The sequence below is a fragment of the Lactuca sativa genome, chromosome 5 (assembly GCF_002870075.4).
Source record: "Lactuca sativa cultivar Salinas chromosome 5, Lsat_Salinas_v11, whole genome shotgun sequence".
NCBI lineage: Eukaryota > Viridiplantae > Streptophyta > Magnoliopsida > Asterales > Asteraceae > Lactuca > Lactuca sativa.
Genome location: NC_056627.2, coordinates 161265101 through 161289584, shown reverse-complemented (window position 1 = coordinate 161289584; position 24484 = coordinate 161265101). Strand labels below are relative to the sequence as shown.

The 24484-nt window shown below is 32.7% G+C and overlaps 1 protein-coding gene across 4 annotated transcripts; it reads left to right on the top strand.

Moving 5' to 3' along the window:
• Positions 1–6633: 6633 nt before the first annotated feature.
• LOC111891880 (serine carboxypeptidase-like 10) lies at positions 6634–23576 on the top strand. 4 transcript variants are annotated; one of them, XM_052764351.1, is made up of 15 exons: positions 6634–6774; positions 7117–7290; positions 7704–7849; positions 8326–8402; positions 8517–8639; positions 8795–8897; positions 9035–9072; positions 9172–9273; positions 9353–9439; positions 9542–9688; positions 19456–19527; positions 19600–19748; positions 20171–20284; positions 20382–20436; positions 23346–23574. In XM_052764351.1, the coding sequence occupies exons 1-15, from the start codon at positions 6656–6658 to the stop codon at positions 23493–23495; spliced, it is 1656 nt and encodes a 551-aa protein (XP_052620311.1). In that variant the 5' UTR covers positions 6634–6655; the 3' UTR covers positions 23496–23574. The 4 variants fall into 4 exon arrangements, with proteins under 4 accessions (XP_052620311.1, XP_052620309.1, XP_052620308.1 ...); XM_052764349.1 differs by having other exon boundaries at positions 7120–7290; positions 19456–19748; positions 23346–23576; XM_052764348.1 differs by having other exon boundaries at positions 19456–19748; positions 23346–23575.
• Positions 23577–24484: the final 908 nt, after the last annotated feature.

Here is a 24484-nt window from a genome sequence, read left to right as displayed (position 1 = left end):
AATTCAGAAATCAGAATTCAAAAATCAGAAGGTATTCTTTGTCCTCAAAATTTGCTTATAAGACGTAAAACAGTGTTGTTTTCTTTCATTCTTTTTTATTCATATTTTCTTGAATCCAGAACAAGTTTCACGTTAAGAAGTTTCGGAATTAAATTTCTTTGGAGTGTGGATGTATGTCTCCAAATAAAAGGATAGTTGTTTTAAGTAGAAATATTTTTTCGTGTATTATTTTTAATGAAAATTTAATTTATGTATTTTGCACTATAAAATGAAAATTATAATTGTTTTTGGTTATTTTTTTAGATTCTTTAAGTTTTAGGGTCTTTTTTTTGTTAAATTGGACAGAGCCTCCGAAATCTTGCAGTCGGTCCCGCCTAATAGAGATTAAATTGTTACCACTTTTGACAACTAAGAAGTTTTAGGACGGGTTTTTATTATATTACATGACTGAAAATTGTTGTTTATTTATTTAAATTTTAGAACATAAATGAAATAAAACGAAAGTATTCTCTGATACTCAGATTTTTAGTTCAATTACTTTTTTCTCGTGTGACTTTTGTTTGATGAAAGATTCATTATATGACCATATGACCAACTAGCTAGTTATATATATATATATATATATATATATATATATATATATATATATATATATATATATATATATATATATATATATATATATATATATATATATATATATATATATATATGGGTCAGATCGGTTGAGAAATCAAAGATTCCCGACAACCCGAGAATTAAAAGTGGAGCTTTAGATCAAAATTAATTCATTAAGGACATGATCATCATCTAACCAATCTCATTTAATGTTTAATTTTTTTGTGTTATATGCAATATTAATAGAAATGTCTAAAAATTTACATAATAAATCAAATTTTTGAATTTTTTTTGTAAATAGTATTTTTGATTTTTTATAAAAAAGTGTAGATTTTTTAATTTTTTTTATCGAAAACATGAATTTTTTTTAAAAAAAATTGAAAATTTTTTTTTTTTTAAAAAACACTGCAATTTTTTAAAAGCATTTAAAAATCAATATTTAAAAAAAATGGAATATTTAAAAAATACTATAAATTTTAAGCAAAAAAATCAACATTTTAAATACATATATGCATATTTTTTTACAAATGCATATATGCATATTCCATATATTATAATATTTGTAAGGAAATCATAAGAAAACTCATTTTATTTACTAATCTCTAAACACAATAGAATAAGTATTTTATTCGATACAAAAAATATAAAAAACAAAAAAATGCTACAAAATTTCATAGTGTTTTCATGTCTTCGTGTCAATATTTCCATATTTTCTTCAATTTATCATTTTCACCTCTTCAATATTCACCACAATTTCTTCCAAATCTACAAGAAAATTAAAAAAAATTATTGACGTAAAAACACTCACAAAAATACATATGTGATTAACATATGAATCACATGTGATTCACATATGAATCACATTTAACTATGACATCATATGTGATTCACATGCGAATCAATATGATTTACATATAAATCACATGTGATTCACATGGGGTTCATATGTGAATCATATATGATTTACATGTAAATCACATGTGATTGACATGTTGAATGTTGGGTTAATCTTGATGCAGTTTCAAGTCAGGTTAATTGGGTAATCCAGATGGGTCAAGTTCATTTGGTTCATGGGTCATGTAGGTTTATTATGCATGTTTATTTTTGAATAAAAGGATATGGTAAAGCTATGACCGAGTCTTAGGGAGTGTATTGAGTGGTAGAAGAAGTCACTCCACTTACCAGGTTTTTAGGAAAGAATAGTAGTTTGATTGTTATCTTTTGTAGCTCCCACGTGATGTATGGAAGGCTTATATATAGCCTTTAAGTGATAGCATTAAGAAATAATAAGAGTAACTTTTGCAAATACTTTTTCCTTCTTATATTTCTCTATCTCTCTATTTCGTTTGTGTGCAGATTTATAGCAATAGAGAGGACCTGATTTCTAACATTTGGTATCAGAGCGGGTTGAAGCTGCAGGTTTGAGAGTCGGTGTAGAGAAAGGAGGAGCAGCCCTTGGCTGTAGGGCTAAGAACGAAAAAGAAGAAGCATGTGAGATCAGCAGATAAAATGGTGAAGGGAGAGAAGAAGCAGAAGAAGAAGAAGATGAAGGGGTTGAGTCAAGTGAAAACCCCAGAAGTTTTGAAGACCAAGATGTACTCAGTCACAACCAAGAGGAAGGGTCATAACTATTTTGTAGCAGAAAGAAGAAAGACCGCTGCACAGCAGCAAATTAGAAAGAAGAATGAAGAATGAAGAAAGAAGAAAGAAGAAAGAAGAAAGACAGAAAGGCAGAAAGAAGAAGGTGGAAAACAAAAGAAGCAAGAAGAAAGAAAGAAACACAGAAAGGAGGATCAAATCAGGGTGTTTTTTTACTATGGTGTGTTCCGGCTCTGCTGTGGAGTTAATGGCTCACAGTGGTGTTGACAGTCCGGCTGGGATGGTGTAATCCCGAAGATAGCAAGCAGGTGCAGAGGAAGAAAGATGCAGCAGCTGAAGGTTGTTATATGTTAGCAAGATTCAGTCAGCAATAAAGCAAGAAAGCAAGTAGCAAGAAGAAAGAAGAAAAGAAAGAAGTAGCAAGAAAAAAGAAGCAAGTAGCAAGGTTGATCATGCTTTGTTGATCACAAGAAAAGAAAGATATCAAGCAATAGATTTGTAGCAAGTAGCAAACCAGAAGAAGTTTGTAGCAAGTAGCAGGCAATAGCAAGAAGATAGTTTCAGGTTTGTAGCAAGTAGCAAATAAGAAACATAATGCATGAGGCATCAAGAAGTATACTTCTTGAGCAAGATAGAAGAACTGTGTGTTCTTAAAGCAAATAGCAAGATTGAATCAAAAGATTCAAATAGCAAGAAAAGCAAGATCAAAATTATCAAGATTAAGGGGGTGAATGTTGGGTTAATCTTGATGCAGTTTCAAGTCAGGTTAATTGGGTAATCCAGATGGGTCAAGTTCATTTGGTTCATGGGTCATGTAGGTTTATTATGCATGTTTATTTTTGAATAAAAGGATATGGTAAAGCTATAACCGAGTCTTAGGGAGTGTATTGAGTGGTAGAAGAAGTCACTCCACTTACCAGGGTTTTAGGAAAGAATAGTAGTTTGATTGTTTTCTTTTGTAGCTCCCACGTGATGTATGGAAGGCTTATATATAGCCTTTAAGTGATAGCATGAAGAAATAATAAGAGTAACTTTTGCAGATACTTTTTCCTTCTTATATTTCTCTATCTCTCTATTTCGTTTGTGTGCAGATTTATAGCAGTAGAGAGGGCCTGATTTCTAACAATTGACATGTGAATCACATGCGATTAATATGTGAATCATATGTGATTCACATGTGAATCACATATGATGTCATATGTAAATGTGATTCATATGTGAATCACATGTGATTTACATGTGAATCACATTTGATTTACATGTGAATCAAATGTGATTCATATGTAAATCATTTGTGATTTACATGTGAATCGCATATGATGTCATATGTAAATGTGATTCATACGTGAATTACTTTCCAAAAATGACCAAATTGCCCATGTAATGCTAGTTCAACATGAAAATTAACATAAAAAATGACCAAATTACCCTCGACACTGATCCATCCTGCAAATTAACATCAAAAACACATAAATGATCCATAAGAACCAAATTAATATAAAGTAAAAGATTCATGATTTTTACTGCAAACATCACAAATGAGAAACAAAATAATATAAAGAAAACAAACGATAAAATATGCAATAAATAGATACATAAAATTAGGTTGCTACTTGTTGTATGTTATTAATAACATGTTATCCTGCATTAAATATAAGGTCAAAAAGCGATAAATGAATTCAAAAAATTCATGTCACATGGGTATCATCCAGATGATGTGACTTATAATATCATGATTGACTTTTATATTATTAAGAGGTCTTTAAAAGTCTACTTAGGCTCTTATTGCCCTGATGTTGCATTATGGCTATTTACCACAAACACAAACTTTTACATCTCTGTAAAGGTACTTTATTTATCTAATATTTATACAAACTTGTTCATTCATTATCATCACTTGCTGACTAAATAACAAATAAGTGACTGACCATAAAAAACAAATATTACCCAAAGAAGAGATATAAATCTCCTAAAACAGAGAATAACATGCAACATATTTATGAATTTTTTTTCATAGACTACTATCATCAAAACAATATATTTCAGAGAGCTATGAATGAAATGACAGTTGTGCAAATTAATAGCTTATTTTGTTAAGTATGAGTATCATAGTGTTTCACCATCAGATCAAATATAACCACCATTCATTATAAATTCAGTGAGTATACGAGATGATTTCATCATCTCAAAAAGAATCATTGATTAAAAATGTATACGGAAATGCAATATAAAGCCACAGATCTCCTCAATTTAGGTTAACGTAATTAGATTTCATTGAATCTTTGTCCTTAAGGCAATAAGTTTATGCAAATTATGGTTTCTCATATTCATATTTGATTTGATTCGACAAAACTTATGTTTATTCAAGGCCATTACAATTTCAAGTCAATGATTTGGTTCCTATTTTCCTTTAAACTCAAATTCATAAAAAAAAAACGCATCATCAACATATTTCAACGATCAGATTAATTGTTAACAATTTTAAGAAGTTTGTTCTCATTTTAGAAAATAGGTACTGACAAGTAACATGAATGAAGACGAAATTCAAGCATACATCTGGCGATCTGAAGAAGGAATCAAACTGTTTTTTAATTCACATCTCTGAAAAATACTTTTAGTGGACAGGGGAGAATGAAGACTTACACGTGAATTAGATCAGGATCTATGGAACGATGTCGATCTGTTGATTTATGGATTTGTTGTCAATGATTAGAGACTGACGATTGTGGATTGGAAGTCGTTGTTGGTCGTCTGATTGGAAAATCATCCAGAAATAGAAGCGATAATTTCATAGCCAGCAATGTCCCTTGTCGACAGAGGAAAGACTTGTCATAACAATGGAAATATCGGTTCGTTGAAGGTAGTGAAGGAGATTCGAGCATATATTAGATATATTGATTTGTGGAATGATGCGATTTGTTTATTCACCGATTAGCTATCGATGATTTGAAGATTAGGTATTATGGATTGGAAGACGTCATAACTCAGAACAAATGCCACCATCACAGCCATCCGACTTTCTCTTTCTTCATCTTCGTTTACCTGTCTGATCAGAAAATCTGCAACGATGACAATTGATGGAGGCAGGAGGAACCGAGGAAGGCGATAAATATGTGAGGCATAGATATTTGGGGGGACATAGAATTTCTGTGCGTGAGAGAGATAACTTTAGATAATCAGTATCTTATTCAAATTATATTTTACCCAGATTACCCTCACATCCTTCAATTTTAAACACAAAAACCCATCAGATTTGAGCGTATTTACATATTATGCCACAAATCATCTAAGCCATCCAAATAATTGATCCTCCATATATATATATATATATATATATATATATATATATATATATATATATATATATATATATAGGGTTAGGTTCATGTGAGACGACCTAATTTTGTAAGACCGTGAGACGCAATCTAAGCCACTCATTTATTAAATAAAACAAAAACATTTTTAAAATGCAACATAATTGAAAATTTTCGAAATTTTTTTTCCAATATTAGTTTAGGAATATATATTTTCCAACAAAAAAAATAAAAAAAATACCAAAAAAATAAAAAAATAAATACATTTTTCTTACATATTTTAGTAGAATATTTAGAATATTCTATATATCTGGCAAATCTAATAGAATATTCTAAACATTCTAAAATTCATATTACAATATGTATATTGTAATATTCTATTATAATATTTCACGTATTATTAAAAAAAAACGGTAATTTTTTTATTTATTTTTTAGTTAAATAAAATTCCGAAAATAATAATAAAAAAAAGAATTTTTGGTTTTATTTTGTATTTTAATATTATTTTTAGATTTGGTCTCACGGTCTTACAAAATTAGTATGGTTTCAAATTAACCTGAATATATATATATATATATATATATATATATATATATATATATATATATATATATATATATATATATATATATATATATATATATATATATATATATTATCGTGTATGTGTATTAAGTAGGTCATGAGAATGATAACCATTTACAGTAATGATATTAAAATTGAACAACACTCCTACTTAAATCTTTTGTTTAAAAAAACATATCAAATACTAAGACTATGTGACCGTGTTTTTGCACAAATAATTATTTTAAAAGAATAATAAAGGTTTTAAAAAGATTTAATCTTTTAATTAAAAGGGAGATATTTTCGTAAGGGACAAAATGTTCACACTAAACTATGGCGACCATTCAGGTAATTTCATCTAATTTACAATTTTGCTTTTGATCATTGAAATATTTGAAATTTGTGACATATTTCGTATTTATAAAATGGAAATGAATGATAACAATTAAAACGTGGATACCTACGTGGAATCTATTGAAAAATTAACGTGCTATAGGACTCTTTTGTCCACAACTTCTTATATCAACTTTAACGATTAGAGACTATATCCAGAAACTCTTATGGTCGGTTTAACACTAGATTGCACAAGTAACAACACTAGTCAGCCGGAAGTCGTCCGATCATCAGCGGGAACCTGTTTCATTTTGTTCATGGCATACACTTCAATTCAATTCATAAGGTATACAATTTACATTCCCAAGCTTCCACCATAAGATTTTGTTATTAGTTCCTAAGAAAGATAATAGGTGGAAAGTATCATTTATATTAAATGCGACATTATACTGTCCATTTTTGTCCAGAATTCATGATCCAGATTTAAACTTGACGAACATGTCAGCTTTCATAAATAGGGCCCATATTTTGGAAATTGGATCACTGCAATTTCTTCATTTGTGCATGTAATGGGTGGTGGTTGATGACAAATTATTACCAATGTGCTAGTCATGGTTCTAACTTATAAATCTCGTTGTATGGAAATTAACCTGTGTATATAATTTATTTATTTTTACTGTTTGCTTAGAAGCAATATGAAACCACAGTCACTATCTTATCTTCAACAATGGATCCGCTTTAACAACTGGAGCAGTGTCGTGTTTTTATTGCTGCTAGTTTTCTTGGAGGTTACTGAATCACAGTTCTTGGTTAAGACTCTGCCAGGTTTGCCTGGCGATCTTCCTTTCACACTCGAAACTGGGTAAGACCCTGTCCTTTGAAATAAAAATGTGTTGATTTAATTTACTAAGGTTTCATTATATATGACTAAATGCAAGAAATAACATATTTCTAATTTAGTATAAAACTATGCTTTAATTCAATTTTATTAAGTCATTATATTCTGAAAAATCTACACCAATTTAACTTTGTACCTTTAATCATTTTCTTACTAAACATAAATTGTTTTTTTTATGACCTTTTAATAACCGGATAGATTTTTCAAAGTACCATATTATAGGAAAATATGGAAGTAGAATGTTATAATGAACATATTCATTTATGCCGTTGCTATTTCTTGCATTTAACCTTTGTGCATATTGTTATTGTTGTTATTATTATCCTTTATTTAGTATGAAAGATATACTAACTCTTAAGACAACAATATGGTTCAAGTTACATTGGGGTAGGAGAATATGATGAGGTGCAACTATTTTACTATTTCGTTGAGTCAGAAGGAAACCCAAAAGACGACCCTCTCATGCTTTGGCTTACAGGAGGGCCTGGCTGTTCTGGTCTTTCTGGCCTTTTGTATGAAATAGGTACTTCTAAGATCTGAAGTTGTTATATATATATATATATATATATATATATATATATATATATATATATATATATATATATATATACACTAAAAATATTTATTTTTGAATTTGATATTACTGTGAAGTGTGCGGGTTATTTACATTATTTGCAAACAAAGAGTAAAATTTCCATTCACCATCATTCAAAAGGTTCTTCAGTGCATTTTTTAAGATGACAATCCCATGATTTAGTCAAAAATGATTTGTCATATGCCTTAGAAGTGATGGAGAACAAATCGGTGTTGTTAATTTTGTTTGTTACTTAATTCATGTGTGTCATGGTAGATTTTATTTAAAAGTTCATGGCAAGTAATGTGTAAGGTTTCACATACTCTCTGTTAACTTAATATGCCAATATCATAAACTAATGCCAAATTATGTGTATTTCCATCATAAATTTAGATAGATTTTATTTAACTTCTTGTTGGTTGTAGGCCCGTTCACTATTAACTATGTAAATTCCACTGTGGAGAACGTAATGCTCGAGATAAACCCTCACAGTTGGACAAAGGTATCCTTTTACTTGTTGATTTCGTTTTAAAATTTCTAATATGTTTGATGTCAACAAGCCAATGAGTACAAGTTTCTTCATGATATAACTAATGAAACAAGTATTACATTTTAGGCTGCCAACATTATATTTCTTGATCAACCTGCCGGGTCTGGATTCTCCTATGCAAAAACTCCCGAAGCTTATATAACAAATGATACATTATCAACAGTGCAGATTTACCATTTTCTAAGGAAGGTAAGGATAAGGTAGTTAATTTCCTGATGAATCTAAAGGATTACTTTTACATATTTAAAGGCATACTCACATGTTCGATTTGTGTCTTTGAAATTTGTTTTAGATACGAACTAAGATCATTAATGTTTGCTTGCTATGTCTATTCAAATTAACAGTGGCTTGTGGACCATCCTACATTTCTGAAAAATCCATTATATATTTGTGCCGATTCCTACTCTGGCCTAGTGGTGCCAATGATTCTTTTGGAAATATATAACGGTATATTCAAATACTTGCTATAAAGATGGTTTCAAAAACACAAGTATATGATTCACTAAATTTTACAGCCATCTTGTTTATTCTGCTAAAGCATTTTTTTGACTAAATAAAGTCTTTCTTGTTTCCCTATTTTGTAGGTAATGAAGTTGGAGAAGGGCCACAGATCAACATCAAAGTACGAATTGATCGATCAATCATTTGAAAAAATGTTGGTGTGCATGACTTGATTTGAAAATGCTTTGCCTGATATATTTATGTATGTTTTCAAACATAGGGGTATGTGATTGGTAATCCTCTAGCAGACACAAATGGTGACTACAATTCAAGAATACCATTTGCTCATCGTATGGCACTTTTATCAGATGCAATCTACAATGTAAATAAATACACTTGAGTTGTCTGCCCATACATAATTGAATACATCAAGGAATTAAGTAAAGTGCATGTTTTTGCAGTCAACTAAAGAAACTTGTCATGGAGAGTACTTAAATGTGGATCCCAACAATACTCGATGTGTACATGATCTTCAAGTGGTAGATAAGGTGCCAGAGTAGACTTGAACATGGATCGTATACTATCTGTTACCTAATGTTTCACAATCTTTATATTTCTGTTTAATTAAGCTTTATTATTTCGATTTGCAGTTCCTTGAAGGAATTTGCATGCCCCACATTTTAGAGCCAGTTTGTGACACTTCAAATGCCTTAAAATTTCATCTCTTCAAGACGGACTTAAGATCTCTTGACAAAACTTCTGCGGATGTTCCTCGACTTCAGAAACAATGGTGTCGTGTATTACTCTATCTAAAAACTTTTAATTTTGTCTCTAATAAATTAAAGGTGATTCAGTTTTGTGACCATCATATTAGACACTTACTTTTAAAATAACACAATAGCTTTAGTGACATATTAAAATCAAAACAACTTACATTTTTATCCTTTCAAAAAGTAATATTTCAATTTTTTTAGGAAAAACTCATTTACATTCAAAACTCGAATATGTCAGAGTGATCAAATTAAAAGAAAGATTTAGTGAATTAAATGGTTCATTTATTTTTAGGAGAAAATGTGTTTTTTAGAATGAGACCAATGTTAGAGTTTGACTTGGATATTAATCTCACCTAGAACAAAGTGAAGAAACAGGAATGGCTATTTTCAAAAGGATAAGTGTTTGGAGTAGACCAAGAGTCAATAGGCTCGAAGCCGTACATTAAAAAAATACTTATCCTATGGGCTCAGCGCTATAGTTTTAAGGGTTTACGGCTATAGGTATTCATAGCTAGGGATCCCAGTGTAATCACTTTGAAAACAATCATGAGGAATAAAAGACTTCTCTGATTCCTACGTGTGGATGTAGGTCACATCAATGAAACCATGTTAATACTTTATGTCGTTTCATTGCTTTCTTTGCTTGCTTTCTTCACAACTTGTATCATAGTCTCGGTTGTTCGAGTGGCTAAATATGTTCGAATGAACATGATGTGGAAGATGAGGATGAAGGCTCTTTATTCAATAGGGTTGTGCAGTGACATTGGAAGGAGAGGCAAAATTGCCGAAGGATATGACGGCCGATGCGAAGTAAATGTTTTGGCAAAAGCACATAGTGCAACTGATGAAGTGCTATAGGAGGTTGTGGACCAATCAACTGCTTTTGGGCATTGGGAGAAACTTTGGGACAAGTATTATAATAACTCTCTCACGGATTGGTTGTATCATAAACATCTGTATACCATTCGATGAAAGAAAGTACTGATGTAATAGATCATCAGGACAATGTTAGTCATATTATTCTTGATATACAAGGTGGTGATGGTAACTTCAAAAATGAGGATCAAGATCTTTCTTTTTTGTGTGTTCTTGTCGAAATTATATGAGAATTTCTTGATACCATGTTATATAGTAGAACAAAGATTACTACCTTTGACTGGAAGGATACCTTGTTGTCCAAGGAACTGAAACGTGGGGTTTTTGGTAATGAGGGGGTTTCAGTTCATTTTTGTTTGTTGGCAACAGTAAAATACAAAACAGGGAGGGTGGAAACAGGGGAAATTCACGATCTAAGTCTAATGTATCCATGGAATTTAAATGTTATCATGTAAAGATAAGGATACTTCAAAAGGGATTGTCCACAACACAATGAGACTTAAGTGACATTATAGTTGTATGTATGGTTGGTTTTGCAGACACTTCGATTTTGGACAAATATGTATCTCATCATATGACTTTCTCACTCAATCTATTTTTCTTTCAAGAAAAAGACTGGCACAGTAAAGTTTGGTGATGATGGGATATGGAGTATCAAGAACAATGGCATATTAAAGATTAAAATGCATAACGGTATGGTCAAAAACCTAGATTGCTAGTGTATTCCAGATCTTCTGATTAATTTGATTTCTGTTGAATATTTATTCAAACATGTACACAGGTATTATGATGAAGATGATCGGTTAAAATTCACAAAAGTGCACTCATGGTGATGAAAAAGGAAACTATAACATGGGATTACTTTCTGGAAGATAACTTAGTGACATGAAAGGTGGTTGTTTGTTAATATTTGAAAAAGTGTGATGATAGTCAAAATTATGGCATTAACGACGAGTCACATGAGCAAGAAGGGAATTTCAATTTCGGATAAACATGAATTGCTTGGTCGACATAACTGGGAAGATGAAATACTATAAAGCTTGTGTCACGGCAAAGCAACACATGGTGAATTTCAGATCTGGTAAGCATATGACAAATAAATCCTTGAGAATATTCATTCAAATTTATATGGAACTTCTCCAATGAATTCATGTGGTGGATGCTCAGATTTCATGAATTTTATTGATAACTACTCAAGAAATGTTTGGTTGTATTTTCTAAAACAAAAAATAAGGTGTTGGGCGGTTCATGGAGCGGAAGACCATGGTTGAAAAACGAATAGGGAAACATGTCAAGACACTCAAAACAAATAATGGATTAGAGTTTTACAATGCACTGATCACTTGTGTAAAAGGTAGGTATATTCTGGTACTATATTGTACGATACACTCTACAACAAAATGGGGTTGCAGAACAAAGGTACAAAACACTAACGCAACATAGAATACGTATATATATATATATATATATATATATATATATATATATATATATATATATATATATATATATTGGTATATCAAAATATTTTTGGGCCAAAGCATTGAATATTACTTGATATCTAGTAAATAGATCTCTATCAATTACAAATGATGGAAGACTCCTAAAGATGTTTAGTCCATTAGTGAGAGATTTAGAATGAATCACCGTGATATCAGTGTATATCATTAATCAATATATATAAAAGAAGATTACAACAAGATATCCTAAATAATAGGATCTATACAAATAAATAACAATTAAACATAAATCTAGAATATTCTACTCTATTACCCCCCCCCCCCCAAGCGAAGTCGGGCAAGGACCGACCCAAAACTTGGAACGAAAATCCTCAAATAAAGGTCTGGGTAAGCTTTTCGTGAAAATATCCGCAAGTTGAAGATGAGTAGAGACATACTTAGTATGCAGCTTGCCAGAAAGAACCAATTCACGAACAAAGTGATAATCGATATCTATATGCTTGGCATGTTTGTGAGCAACAGGATTTTGACTAAGAAAAATAGCACTGCGATTGTCACACATAATTGTTGGACGTTCAGAAGGCAGAACATATAATTCATAAAGTAAGTGAATAATCCAAATAACCTCTGAAGCAGTGTTGGCAAGAGCTCGATATTCCGACTCACAACTAGAGCGAGACACGGTGGGTTGTTTCTTAGCACTCCAGGAAACCAAATTTCCCCCAAAAAAGATAGAGTAACCATAAGTAGATCGTCGTGTCTCGATACAACGTGCCCACTCAGCATCAGATACCCCAAAATAGAAGGAGACGATGCATGAGAGAATGAAAGCCCATATGAGAGAGTGCCTTTGACATAACGTAAGATACGTTTGATAGCATTAAAGCGATCAACCATAGGAGCATGTAAGAATTGACTCACTTGATTAACGGCATAAAACAAGTCAGGACGAGTGATTGTGAGGTACTGTAATGCACCAACTAGAGACTGATATAAAGTGGCATCAGAAAATGGAGTACCCTGACTTGTGAAATAATTCGTAGTAGAAAGTGGTGTAGAAACCGGTTTAGCATCCAACATGTGAGCACGAGATAGAATATCATGGGCATACTTCGATTGGCTAAGAAAAAGACCAGTGTCATCTAAGAAAGTAATTAAGCTTTCCAAGATCAATGATAAGAAATTCCTTATTCAAACGATTGATGAAAGTTCGTATAATAGAGGGATTATGCCGGTGAGAATAATATCTTCAACATAGACTAATAAGTAGAGAAGAGTCGAATCCTTTTTAAAAACGAACAACGACGGATCAGCTCTACTGCATGAGAATCCAAGACTTAAGAGAAAAGCACTGAGACGTTGAAACCAGGCTCTAGGTGCTTGCTTGAGGCCATAAAGAGCCTTTTTTAAACGACAAACATGATTAGGAAAGCGTGAGTCAACAAACCCAGGTGGTTGCTCCATGAAGACAGTATTAGATAAATCACCATGCAAAAAAGCATTTTTAACATCAAGTTGATGCAATGGCCATTTGTTAAGAACTGCAAGAGATAAGATAATACAAACAGTAGAAGCTTTAACAACAGGACTAAAGGTGGCAGAATAATCGAGCCCTGGAACCTGATCGAGTAAACCCTTGAGCAACAAGACGAGCTTTAAACTTATCAATCGAACCATCAGCATGAAACTTGGCACGAAAAACCCACTTGGAACGAACAATGTTGGTATGTCATGGACGAGGTACAGGATCCCATGTGGAATTTAATTTTAATGCATGCATTTCATCACACATGGCTGAAAACCACTTGGGATCTTTGGCAACCGTTTTGAAACCTTTAGGCTCTTTTGCAGCAAATAAGGCATGGTGAATAGGAGATGACAAAACATAAGACAAATCAGCACGATGACGAGGCTTAAAAATACCAAATTTGGCTCGAGTTATCATAGGATGTCCTTGTGGAGGTGCAGCAGCAGTCGGAGAAGCTGGTGGCGTGGGTGGAGGCGAAGCAAGTGGAGTATGGATCGGCGATGATGGATGATTTTTCTGCTGATGATCAGGTTCAGGAGGAGGTTGCGGATGATCACTACATAGTTGACACGGGGCTGCTGATGATACCGAATTAGAGGTAGGAGAGACCGGTTGTGAAGGAGGATATGGAAAAACATAGTCATCGCAATAGGTGGACAGCAAGAGGCTCGCATGAGGAGAGGCTGTTTTGTTATTAGAGAAGGGGAACAATTTTTCGTCAAATTGAGCATGACAAGTAATATAAATATGCCACGTAGAGGGATCAAGACACTGATATCCCTTGTGTTGGGTATGATACCCAATGAAAACACATGGAGAACTACGATGAGCAAGCTTGTGAGATGAGTAATCCCGCAAATAAGGGTATACGCAACAACCAAACACACGAAAATTACCATAATTTGGTTGTGATGAAAAAAGCAGCTCATATGGAGATTTGGTGTCAAGTAGCTTGGATGGCAGTCGATTTATGATATAAGTAGTAGAGCTGAAGGCATGTGTCCATAAAGTAGCAGGAATATGAGAATGAAACATCATAGCTAGCCCAGTTTCAGTGATATGGCGATGTTTACGTTCTGCTCGTCCATTTTGCTGAGGTGTGTAAGGACAAGACATACGATGATGTGTACCATTAGCGGTAAATATAGATCAAACCCTATTGTTAACAAATTCAGTACCGCCATCAGATTGAAAAACCTTAATCTTGCTTGAAAATTGTGTTTGAACAAAAACAATGAACACTTCAAGGACATCATAGAAATCTGATTTCTTCTTCAACGGATAAAACCATGTGAATCTCGAAAAATCATCAACAAAAATAACATAATATCGAAAACCATCCATAGATGTAACCGGTGAAGGTCCCCAAAGATCACAATGAATCAAATCAAGGACATGCAAGGAATGTTGGTCATTAAGATCAAATGAAAGCCTTTTATTTTTAGACAATTGACAAGGAGAGCATGCATTTGTATGTGGCAAAATAGATGTAAGAGACAAACAACCCAATTTATTTAAACATGAAATAATGTCATATGAAACATGACCCAAACGACAATGCCAAAGTTCAAAAGATGCATGTAAACGTCTAGAAGATATTTTTGCCAAAAAATCTAGGTGACCACGATCTAAAACATATAAGCCATTTTTACGCCTTCCTTGTGCTAGAGTTTCCTAGGAATGACGATTCTGAATCAGAAAATTTGGATTAGAAAATACAACATCAACTTCATTGTCTTCGGTTATTTGCTAACAGATAGCAAACTTTTGGTAATATTTGGAACCACAAGAACATCAAGTAATGATATATTAGGAAAAGTTGAAGATTTTCCAATATGAGAAATAGAAGCATGTTGATCATTGCCAAGAAACACAGAAGCATTACCTTTATAAGCTGTAGAGCCATCAAGATTGGAAGGATTTGGTGTCATGTGGGCAGATGCACCGGTGTCAACAAACCAATCCGAAGTAGATGTGTTACATTGGGATTGAAAAGCCTCAACAGGATTTGCGTCAAGAGAAGGTGGTCGTGAAGCAAAGGTTTGCAAATCGGGGCATTGATTCGCATAATGTCCATCTTTCCTGCATAATTGGCAATGAGGTGGTCTTCTATTACCTCTGCCTCTACCACGTTGAGAATTGCCACGAAAGGAGTTGTTGAAGCCGCGACCTCGGCCTCGTGAAGAGGTAGAGTTGTTGGAGCTGTACGAGGAAGTGGTATTAAAGGCAACAGGAGGGACAGAGGAATCACTCACCGATTGAAGAAACAATTCATGACTTTCTGCTTGGGAGACAAGATCACGGAAATTTGGACAAGGTGTGATGAGGCATTGTGTTGTCGAGAATGTCTCAAAGGAAGAACCCAGTCCACACAAGAACCAGTGACACTTGTCATCATTAGCAAGAGAGTGGCGGATAGAAGTAAGCTGATCACATATGCTTTTAAATTTACGAGAGTACTCAGCAACAGTAGAAGTACCTTTTTTAAGTGCCGGAGAGAATCCTTGGGGGTGTGAGTGCGCTCGAGAGAATCATGACTGTAGGTGGAGGCAAGGGTAGTCCAAAGTGCATGAGAGGTATTATGGCCTAGGGCTTCGGCCATAGCTTCTTTAGAGAAGCTTGAAGGAGAATTAAGGCTTTTTGATCAGCAGCGATCCATTTGGCATAGGAAGGATTTCCAGTGGAGGTGTCGCCAGAAACAATGGTGGCCGCCGGTTTAGGTGAGGAACCATCAACATAGGGCAATAATTGTTGATAGGTTAATAAGGGCAACATTTGTTTACTCCATAACAGATAGTTGGTGGAGTTTAGCTTAATGTTGAGCATATGAATGATTGTGGAAAGAGAGAGGGGCGCATCATCGGTGGCCATGAGAACATTAGCAGAGGAAGAAGAAGAAGGAGGGGGGGAGTACGGCCAGAATCGTGTTTTAGGCTGATACCATGAGAGATTTAGAATGAATCACCGTGAGATCGGTGTATATCATTAATCTATATATATATATATATATATATATATATATATATATATATATATATAAGAATATTACAACAAGATATTCTAAATAATAGGATCTATACAAATAAATAACAATTATACATAAATCTAGAATATTCTACTCTATTAATTAGACCTTGTTCTTATCATCGATGTATATTTTTTCCTTGTTTATGCTCATTTAATGATGGTAAACTGGAGCTGAGAGTTATGAAGTGCATATTTCTAAGATTTGATGCTAGAGTTAAAGGTTATCGACTATAACATACAGAAGAAGGTAAATATCTAATATTTATAATTAGCATAGATGTTGCGTTTTATGAATCTTCTATGTGTGATTAGAGATCAGAAATTATAAATATTGTATGGGTAAAAGACCATGGTGCTACGTAAAAGGTGAAGTTTGAAACACGAACTCCAAATAAGGTTGTGATAGATGATGAATAACAACTCCATGATGAACATACTAGGAAAGAAGAGTCCCAAGAAGAACATAAAGAGGGAGAGCCTAGTCACAGGTGATGATGAGAATGAAGAAAATGAGTCAGAATCTATAATGAAAAGGAAGCAAAAGACGAAAATTTAGAAGCCTGCAAAATATACACGATGTGTCAATACTTGTGACATATTCAATTGCATATGCATTGGCAGTTGCAAGTAATATCAATTCGGATGGGATGAGATCATGTAAAGATTTTATTTTATGTAAAGAAGCATCATATTGGTTAGTAGAAATGAACACATAAATACAACTGTTAGAGAAAAAGCAAACATGGGATCTAGTATTGTTAAAAATAGAGCATAACCAGTAGCATGCAAATAGGTCCTTGAAAGGAAAGAATGAATTATGGGTGTTGTATCAACGAGATTAAAAGAAAGTCTGGTGGTAAAGGATTTCTCACAAAATGAAGGGATCAACTATCACGAAATTTTCTTACCTATTTGATAGCACAAGAACAATTCAGGCTATATTGGCCATGGTTGGCGCATTTAATAGTTTATTGATACCAAGAATGATAATGTGTGATTATTGCAGAAATATCGTTATGGTTTGAAATGTTGGAGAAACATTAAAGACAAAAGATAGAACAGAAAAAACTCTTGTGCAAAAAAACAGGATTTTATTATTAATCACAGTATCGGCACTTTTTACATTGATACATGGACATAATATTTATACAGACACAGCATGAAACATTGCAACTCTTGATGAACGATAACACCCTTTTAACTCTGGCGGTTCAGATAACCTCCATAACTACTAATTAAGTTAGTTTACAAAATGCCCTTAAGTCTAGATTAACTTTCAACATGAAATAGTCCCTAAGACAGTGGTACCATATATTTGATTCATTAATGGTTTCTCATGGCTATTATTGAAACTAGTATGATAATTGTGTCTACATGAAAAAAAAATTATTGATGGTTCATATATATATTTTTTCTATATGTGGATGGCATGTTAATTTCAATTAACAATATAGATGCAACTAATGACTTGAAAACTTTACTATAAAATTCGTTCAAGATGAAGGATTTAGATGCAACAAAGAAGATACTAGGCATAGATATTTGGATAGATAGAAGAGCATGGTTGTTATAAGAATATAGATTGAGGAAGTCTTATAAGTTTTTCAACAAACATATATTGAGGAAGTCTTAAAATTATTTTATTGACCTATCCAAATCAGTATGTACACCTTTAGTGGCACACTTTAAACTTGACCACAACACAATACCAAATACATATGAGAAGAAATGTTACATGAGAAAAGTTCCATATTCCAATGTTGTTGGAAGCCTTATGTATGATATGTTTGTACTAGATTTGATATGGCTTATACACTAAGTAACAAGTTTATGAGTAATTTGGGGAAGACTCCCTGGAAAGCAGTCAATGGATTATGTGATACTAAAAAGGAATGCCTAATATATGTCTAGCTTAGAAAAGGTAGTGATGGTTTTATTGTCTATGTAGACTCATATTGTGGTGGACACTTGATGAATATACAATCATTTACATTCTATATTGTTACCTTGTTTGGGTGTGATATTAGTTGGAAGGAAACATTACAGCTAACGGTTGCCTTGTTAACAACTGAGGTGTATTACATGTCATTCACCGTAGGGATTACAAAATGCATATGGATACATGGTTACATGGAGTCTTGATGTGAAGTTGGAGAATCATACTTCGTATTGTAACAACCAGCTTTAATCCTGCTTTAGTCCTGGAAAAGAATATATTTTATTCTAATAAAACAAAGAATATTTATGTCATGATGAATTTCATTCATGATGTTCTTGAAGAAGATAGGTTCTCTATTTTGAATATAGCTACTAAAGAGAACCTGAAAAATATGTTAACAAAGGCGCTAGCAAGGAATAAGTTCAAGTATTAGTTCTATTTGCAAATATTCTCAAGAGATAAGTCATTTTGAGGCTAACCAGCAGGAAGGAGATGACTATTTGGAATCCTTCATCGTTAAGCAGACTTCAATTCACGGTGAAGATTTTAGAGTGTGGCTTGGATTTTAATGAGTGAAATAAGCAACCCAATCCCAGACAAAGTGAAGAAATCCGAATGGTGATTTCAAAGGGATACATGTTTGGACCTGCTTAGTTATTCTATATTTCTTGTTTATTGGCTTGTCGCAATAGTTTTTTGGGTTTTATGGTTATAAGTATTCATAGATATGGATTCCAATGTAATCACTTTGAAAATAGCCAAGAGTAATTGAAGAGTTATCTAGATCCTGCTCGTTGTACGTCACATCCACGTTAATTCTTTGTGTCGTTTTATCTCTTTTCTTTTCTTGTTTATTAACAAGAAAAAGATGCAATTTTTGTTTGGTAGTATGCATTTACATATGAGATATTCACAAGTATCATTCATTTATTCTTTTTATTTTTTTTTTTACTTGTGGCAGGATGACAACTATGTGTACTCCTCAATATGGGCTAACAGAAGAGATGTGCAAGAGGCTCTTCACATTCCTGAGGTTTGTAGCTCACAACGAGTTCTATTACTCATATTCAACTTGATCATATATGATACTTTTCATGGTCACCAGGAGTTAAATGGAATCGAGTGGGTACGATGCAATGAAACCTTGGTTTTTAGTACTGATACGGAACCAATATCTTACACGCACAATGTCATAAGTGCAGTTTCTTATCATCGAAAGCTTATTGATAAACATTGTCGAGCTCTTGTATATAGGTGTTACTCTTCATCCATCTCTTTCTCCTATTATTTTATATCTATTCTTTTTAACCTAAAACTAGAGTCACTTGACCCCGAATGATGCATAAAACTTGGTTCCCTAGTGGTATTTATGGAAAAAAAAAGTTAACGATTTGAGTCAAAACAACTTCAATGTGGGGGTTTTAATTCTAATGTAGATTTAACTTCTTGTGGGCACTAGACTCTTTTATGTACCCATGTAATATGTATTATATACCTGACAATATGTCACATATGGGCCATTATTTACTTGATTTATATCTTACATGATACTTGGTTTAAGCCATGTTGGTGGAACAATATCACTTATATATAAAACTAGAGTTCACTTGTTTTCGACCTTTTTCATGAAGAATGTGGTATTTTGAGAACTTTAATGCAAACCTTTACATTTACAGTGGAGATCATGACATGGTTATTCCATATATGGCTACGATTAACTGGATTGAATCGTTAAATCTATTAATTGTGAATGATTGGAGACCTTTTTTTGTTGATGAACAAGTAGCCGGGTTAGTTGTATTTTCATTGTCTTTTAATCATCTAAAAATGTTAAAAATAGAAGTATTTTGTTTTTAAAAAATATGTTGTTATCTTATTTTGTTACAGATACACCATGAAATACTCAAACAAGAACTACAACTTGACATATGCTACTGTAAAGGTGAGATATCTTCCTCATATCCTCTCCTTACTCACCGCTTCTCTTGCGTCATGAAAATTTCAATGTTTGACTTACTAAAAGAGGTTGACTTTGACAACTACAACAAAATATACAAAAGGATTATTTTCCTAGCAACACTGAGCTTGACCATATCATATCATCAAAAGAGCATAAAATAGTAATCTATTGGTAGTTGGCATAAACACCGAGTGCCCACAAAGAATCCCTCCCACACTTGTTAGTTACTGAAACTTCAACCCAATGCAAGTATACTATCCTGAAACCAACTATGCAGTAAAAAACATTATGAACCTATGTTTTGAAAATTTCATGAGGCAAAAGAAAAATAAGTTGATGTGATCTTGATAGTTGACAATTTTTAATGTTATTAAAGGGAGGAGGCCATACAGCTCCGGAGTATAAACCTAAAGAATGTTTAAGCATGCTTATGAGGTGGCTTGATAATGGCATTCTTTAAGTAACAATCATATAGTTAACGTTTAATTTCTATGTTGTATGCATCCACACTTATTTTGTACTTTCTATAATGAAATTTCAACAAATTTTCTTAATTTGATTATCCTAATTTTGTTCTATATATAATTTCTTTTTTTTTCATTGTAAATTCACCTTTTATTAATAATGAAACTTAGCCTTCTTTGGCTCGAAATTTTCAATTGTAATGAGTTTATTTTTTTAAAAAAAATAAATATCTTCCAATTATTCTTATAATATCCACTTGCAAAAGTTAATGAGATAGTTGGTTACAATTATTTACATACGGTGCCCTTTAGTTTCGACTAATGATATTTGATTCCTTAAATTTATGATTTACATTAGAAATGTTTGTTTAGGATGTTTGAATACATTATAAATGTTTGTTTAGGATGTTTGCAAGCGTGGTTATATGGGAGACCTAGGATGGGGTCAGTGTTGTTAGTGTTGTTAGCTGCCCATAGATAATTTTGGAATAACTAATACATATATATATATATATATAAAGAGAGAGAGAGAGAGAGTTAGGTTCAAATGTTTCTAGCAACTATTGTGTGCATGAATGCACCAATAGGAATTTAGAAAAAAATAAATCATTAAATAAATCATTTAAGAGTATTATAGTAATCTTTGCATAGTTAATTATGGTAGATCAAAAAAAATTCCTTATATCACGCAAGAAGCAAAGATAAATTTAGAACATTAGCCATAAATTGAAATCACTATCGTTCCGCTTCTGCTTCTTCTTATGCGCGTGCGGTCTCAATGATTTTTATCTACTCAATCTTCAACAACAAAAATATAAGTATTCATACCAACCACCAACAAAGAATCAAGATTCGGTTTTTGAATCTGGGTTTCATAAACCGGCATCGATGCATTCTCAATCTGTTGTGACTCATACTGAAAACCAGAATCAAGAAATTGAAAGATTCATTAGTTTATAGGTAACCTATCTTGGATTATTCACTAGTTTTTCTATAATTTGGGTGTATTCTCAAGAATTTTAATGACCTCTGTTCTCATATATCGTTCATTGAATCATCATTCATAAAGGTTTTGAATTTATATATTTAATGAATTTATTGCTTAAACTCTTTTTGGAATTTCTAATTATGTATGAACTAAGCATAGTTTTTTCTTTTTTCTTTTTTTAAATTCTAAACCCGTTCTTGATTTATGTCTTAAACCCCTTTTGGCCTTTTCTACAGATCTATACATTATGAAGTACACTGTACTTTATGGCCTTCTTGATTGCATATTGTATTTGCATTTAAATTCTTTTGTGGTATTGAGCACAATTGTATGGTTGGGGAAAATAGAACGAAAGCTATTGGATTTAATGACTTTATTAGTTTTGTATGTTGAATATGAGTTCTTATGTTTAGGAGTGAATTCTTGAATATATCGCAAACAACCCCACTAGACTCTTTATATTAATATTTGTATACTTAGAATCAATAGAGCTTCTTATACTAGACTAGACTTAGATTAAATATGCTTTGTTTCTACATAGTCAAATCGATGAAAAAAGGACCTAGTTTATTATTTCTTACTAATTCCTATTTTTGACATTAAGTTTAATCAAAATGTTATGTAAACTCGTGTGTATGTGCAACACTAATGTAATGAACAATCAAAACAAGGCCACTGTTACATTTTTTACAAGTCAATGATGAGAAATTTCTAGAAAATAAATAACTTGATGGTGGAGTTACAACTTTTTATCTTATCACTCAATTGTGAAAGACATTGTAATTTCAATTATTTCCAAGTGATATTTGTATAATAGGTTTTATTGCTTTTTTTGTAGGTATTCTTTGAGAAACTAGCTTATTGCGTTTTTTGTAATTTCAATCTTTCTTACCGAAGTTATTCTCATAGAATGTCATTTTCGTAAGAATTGACCTGTAAATTCTTTCAGAATAAGGGCAATATTCTTTTAGAATAAAGAAAGGCTTTAGTTTGAGGAAGGCTACTATTCTTCCTGAATGAAGAATATTTAAATATTCTTCACATGTAATCCTGCAAATTGATCAAACCTAGACAACCAAAAAAGGTAGGGAAGCTTTAATTTTATTCTTTTACAATGATTGTTCTATAAGAATGAACTTGAATTTTATTCTTTAATTTTTTTTCATATCAGAATGCAAACACATGTTCATTCTATGAGAATATAAATATTACACAAAACATGTGTTGCTAGTAATTCTGACAGATTACATTTATACATGCTTTAGAATGTTTATGGATATAGAAGAAAAGACTATGATTTAAGTGCATTATGTAATGTATTCTGTTAGAATTTATTTATATAAATAAATTCTGTTAGAATGTCTTTGAGAATGTCTGTTAACAACAAGTATATTTGTTTAACTAGTACTACTAATGACTAATGTATGTTATTCTTTCAGAATTGCATGGAGAAGGAATTCAATATTGATCATACTAGAGAAATATTTGGAATCGAGTTCAACAACAAGTATATATGTGTGACAATAGTCAAAATCGGGTCAAGTCTAAGCCGGTCAAGGTCAACGAGTCAAACCGGTCAACTCGATTAAAACCTTGTATGATAGGGTTTATATGATGTAATTACTGTATAACTCACTATTCTAATGAGAAAACACCACTTGGAAAGTTCATGTGTTTAAATTTCCTTAGCATTGGTGCTAAACAATGAACAAAAACAATAATACAATGTTGCATACTCATAGGGAGTGCGTAAGATCCTAAATCATGGCACAACGGGGTCTAAAGACCTTGCATTGCGAAGCCGAACACTATCATTCATCACACCCGAAGACACTCTTAATCGTTTTCACTCTAACTCTTAGTATGTCGAATCTCTCCCAAATCTCTCTAAGTACGTGAAACCTCTCCCACATACCTCTAAGTATGTGAAACCTCTCCCACATATCTCTAATTATGTGAAACCTCTCCCACATATCTCTAAGTATGTGAAACCTCTCCCACATATCTCTAAGTATGTGAAACCTCTCCCATATATCTCTAATTATGTGAAACCTCTCCCACATATCTCTAATTATGTGAAACCTCTCCCACATATCTCTAAGTATGTGAAACCTCTCCCACATATCTCTAAGTATGTGAAACCTCTCCCATATATCTCTAATTATGTGAAATCTCTCCCAAATCTCTCTAAGTATGAGAAATCTCTCCCACATATCTCTCTGTATGTGAAATCTCTCCAAGAATGTCAAATCTCTCCCAAATCTCTCTAAGTATGAGAAATCTCTCCCACATATCTCTCTGTATGTGAAATCTCTCCAAGAATGTCAAATCTCTCCCAAATCTCTCTAAGAATGTGAAATCTCTTCCAGGTATCTTTTTGTATGTAAAATCTCCCCAAGTATGTCAAATCTCTCCCAAATCTCTCTGAGTATGTGGAATCTCTCTCAAATCTCTCTCGAAATCTCTCCCAACTTTCTATAATCACTCGGGGCATCCCGACCCTCGAATTTGGCGAAAACGACCCAAAAACGGAAGTCTACGCGAAAAACGGACCTTAGGAACCGAAACCCCTCTTAGG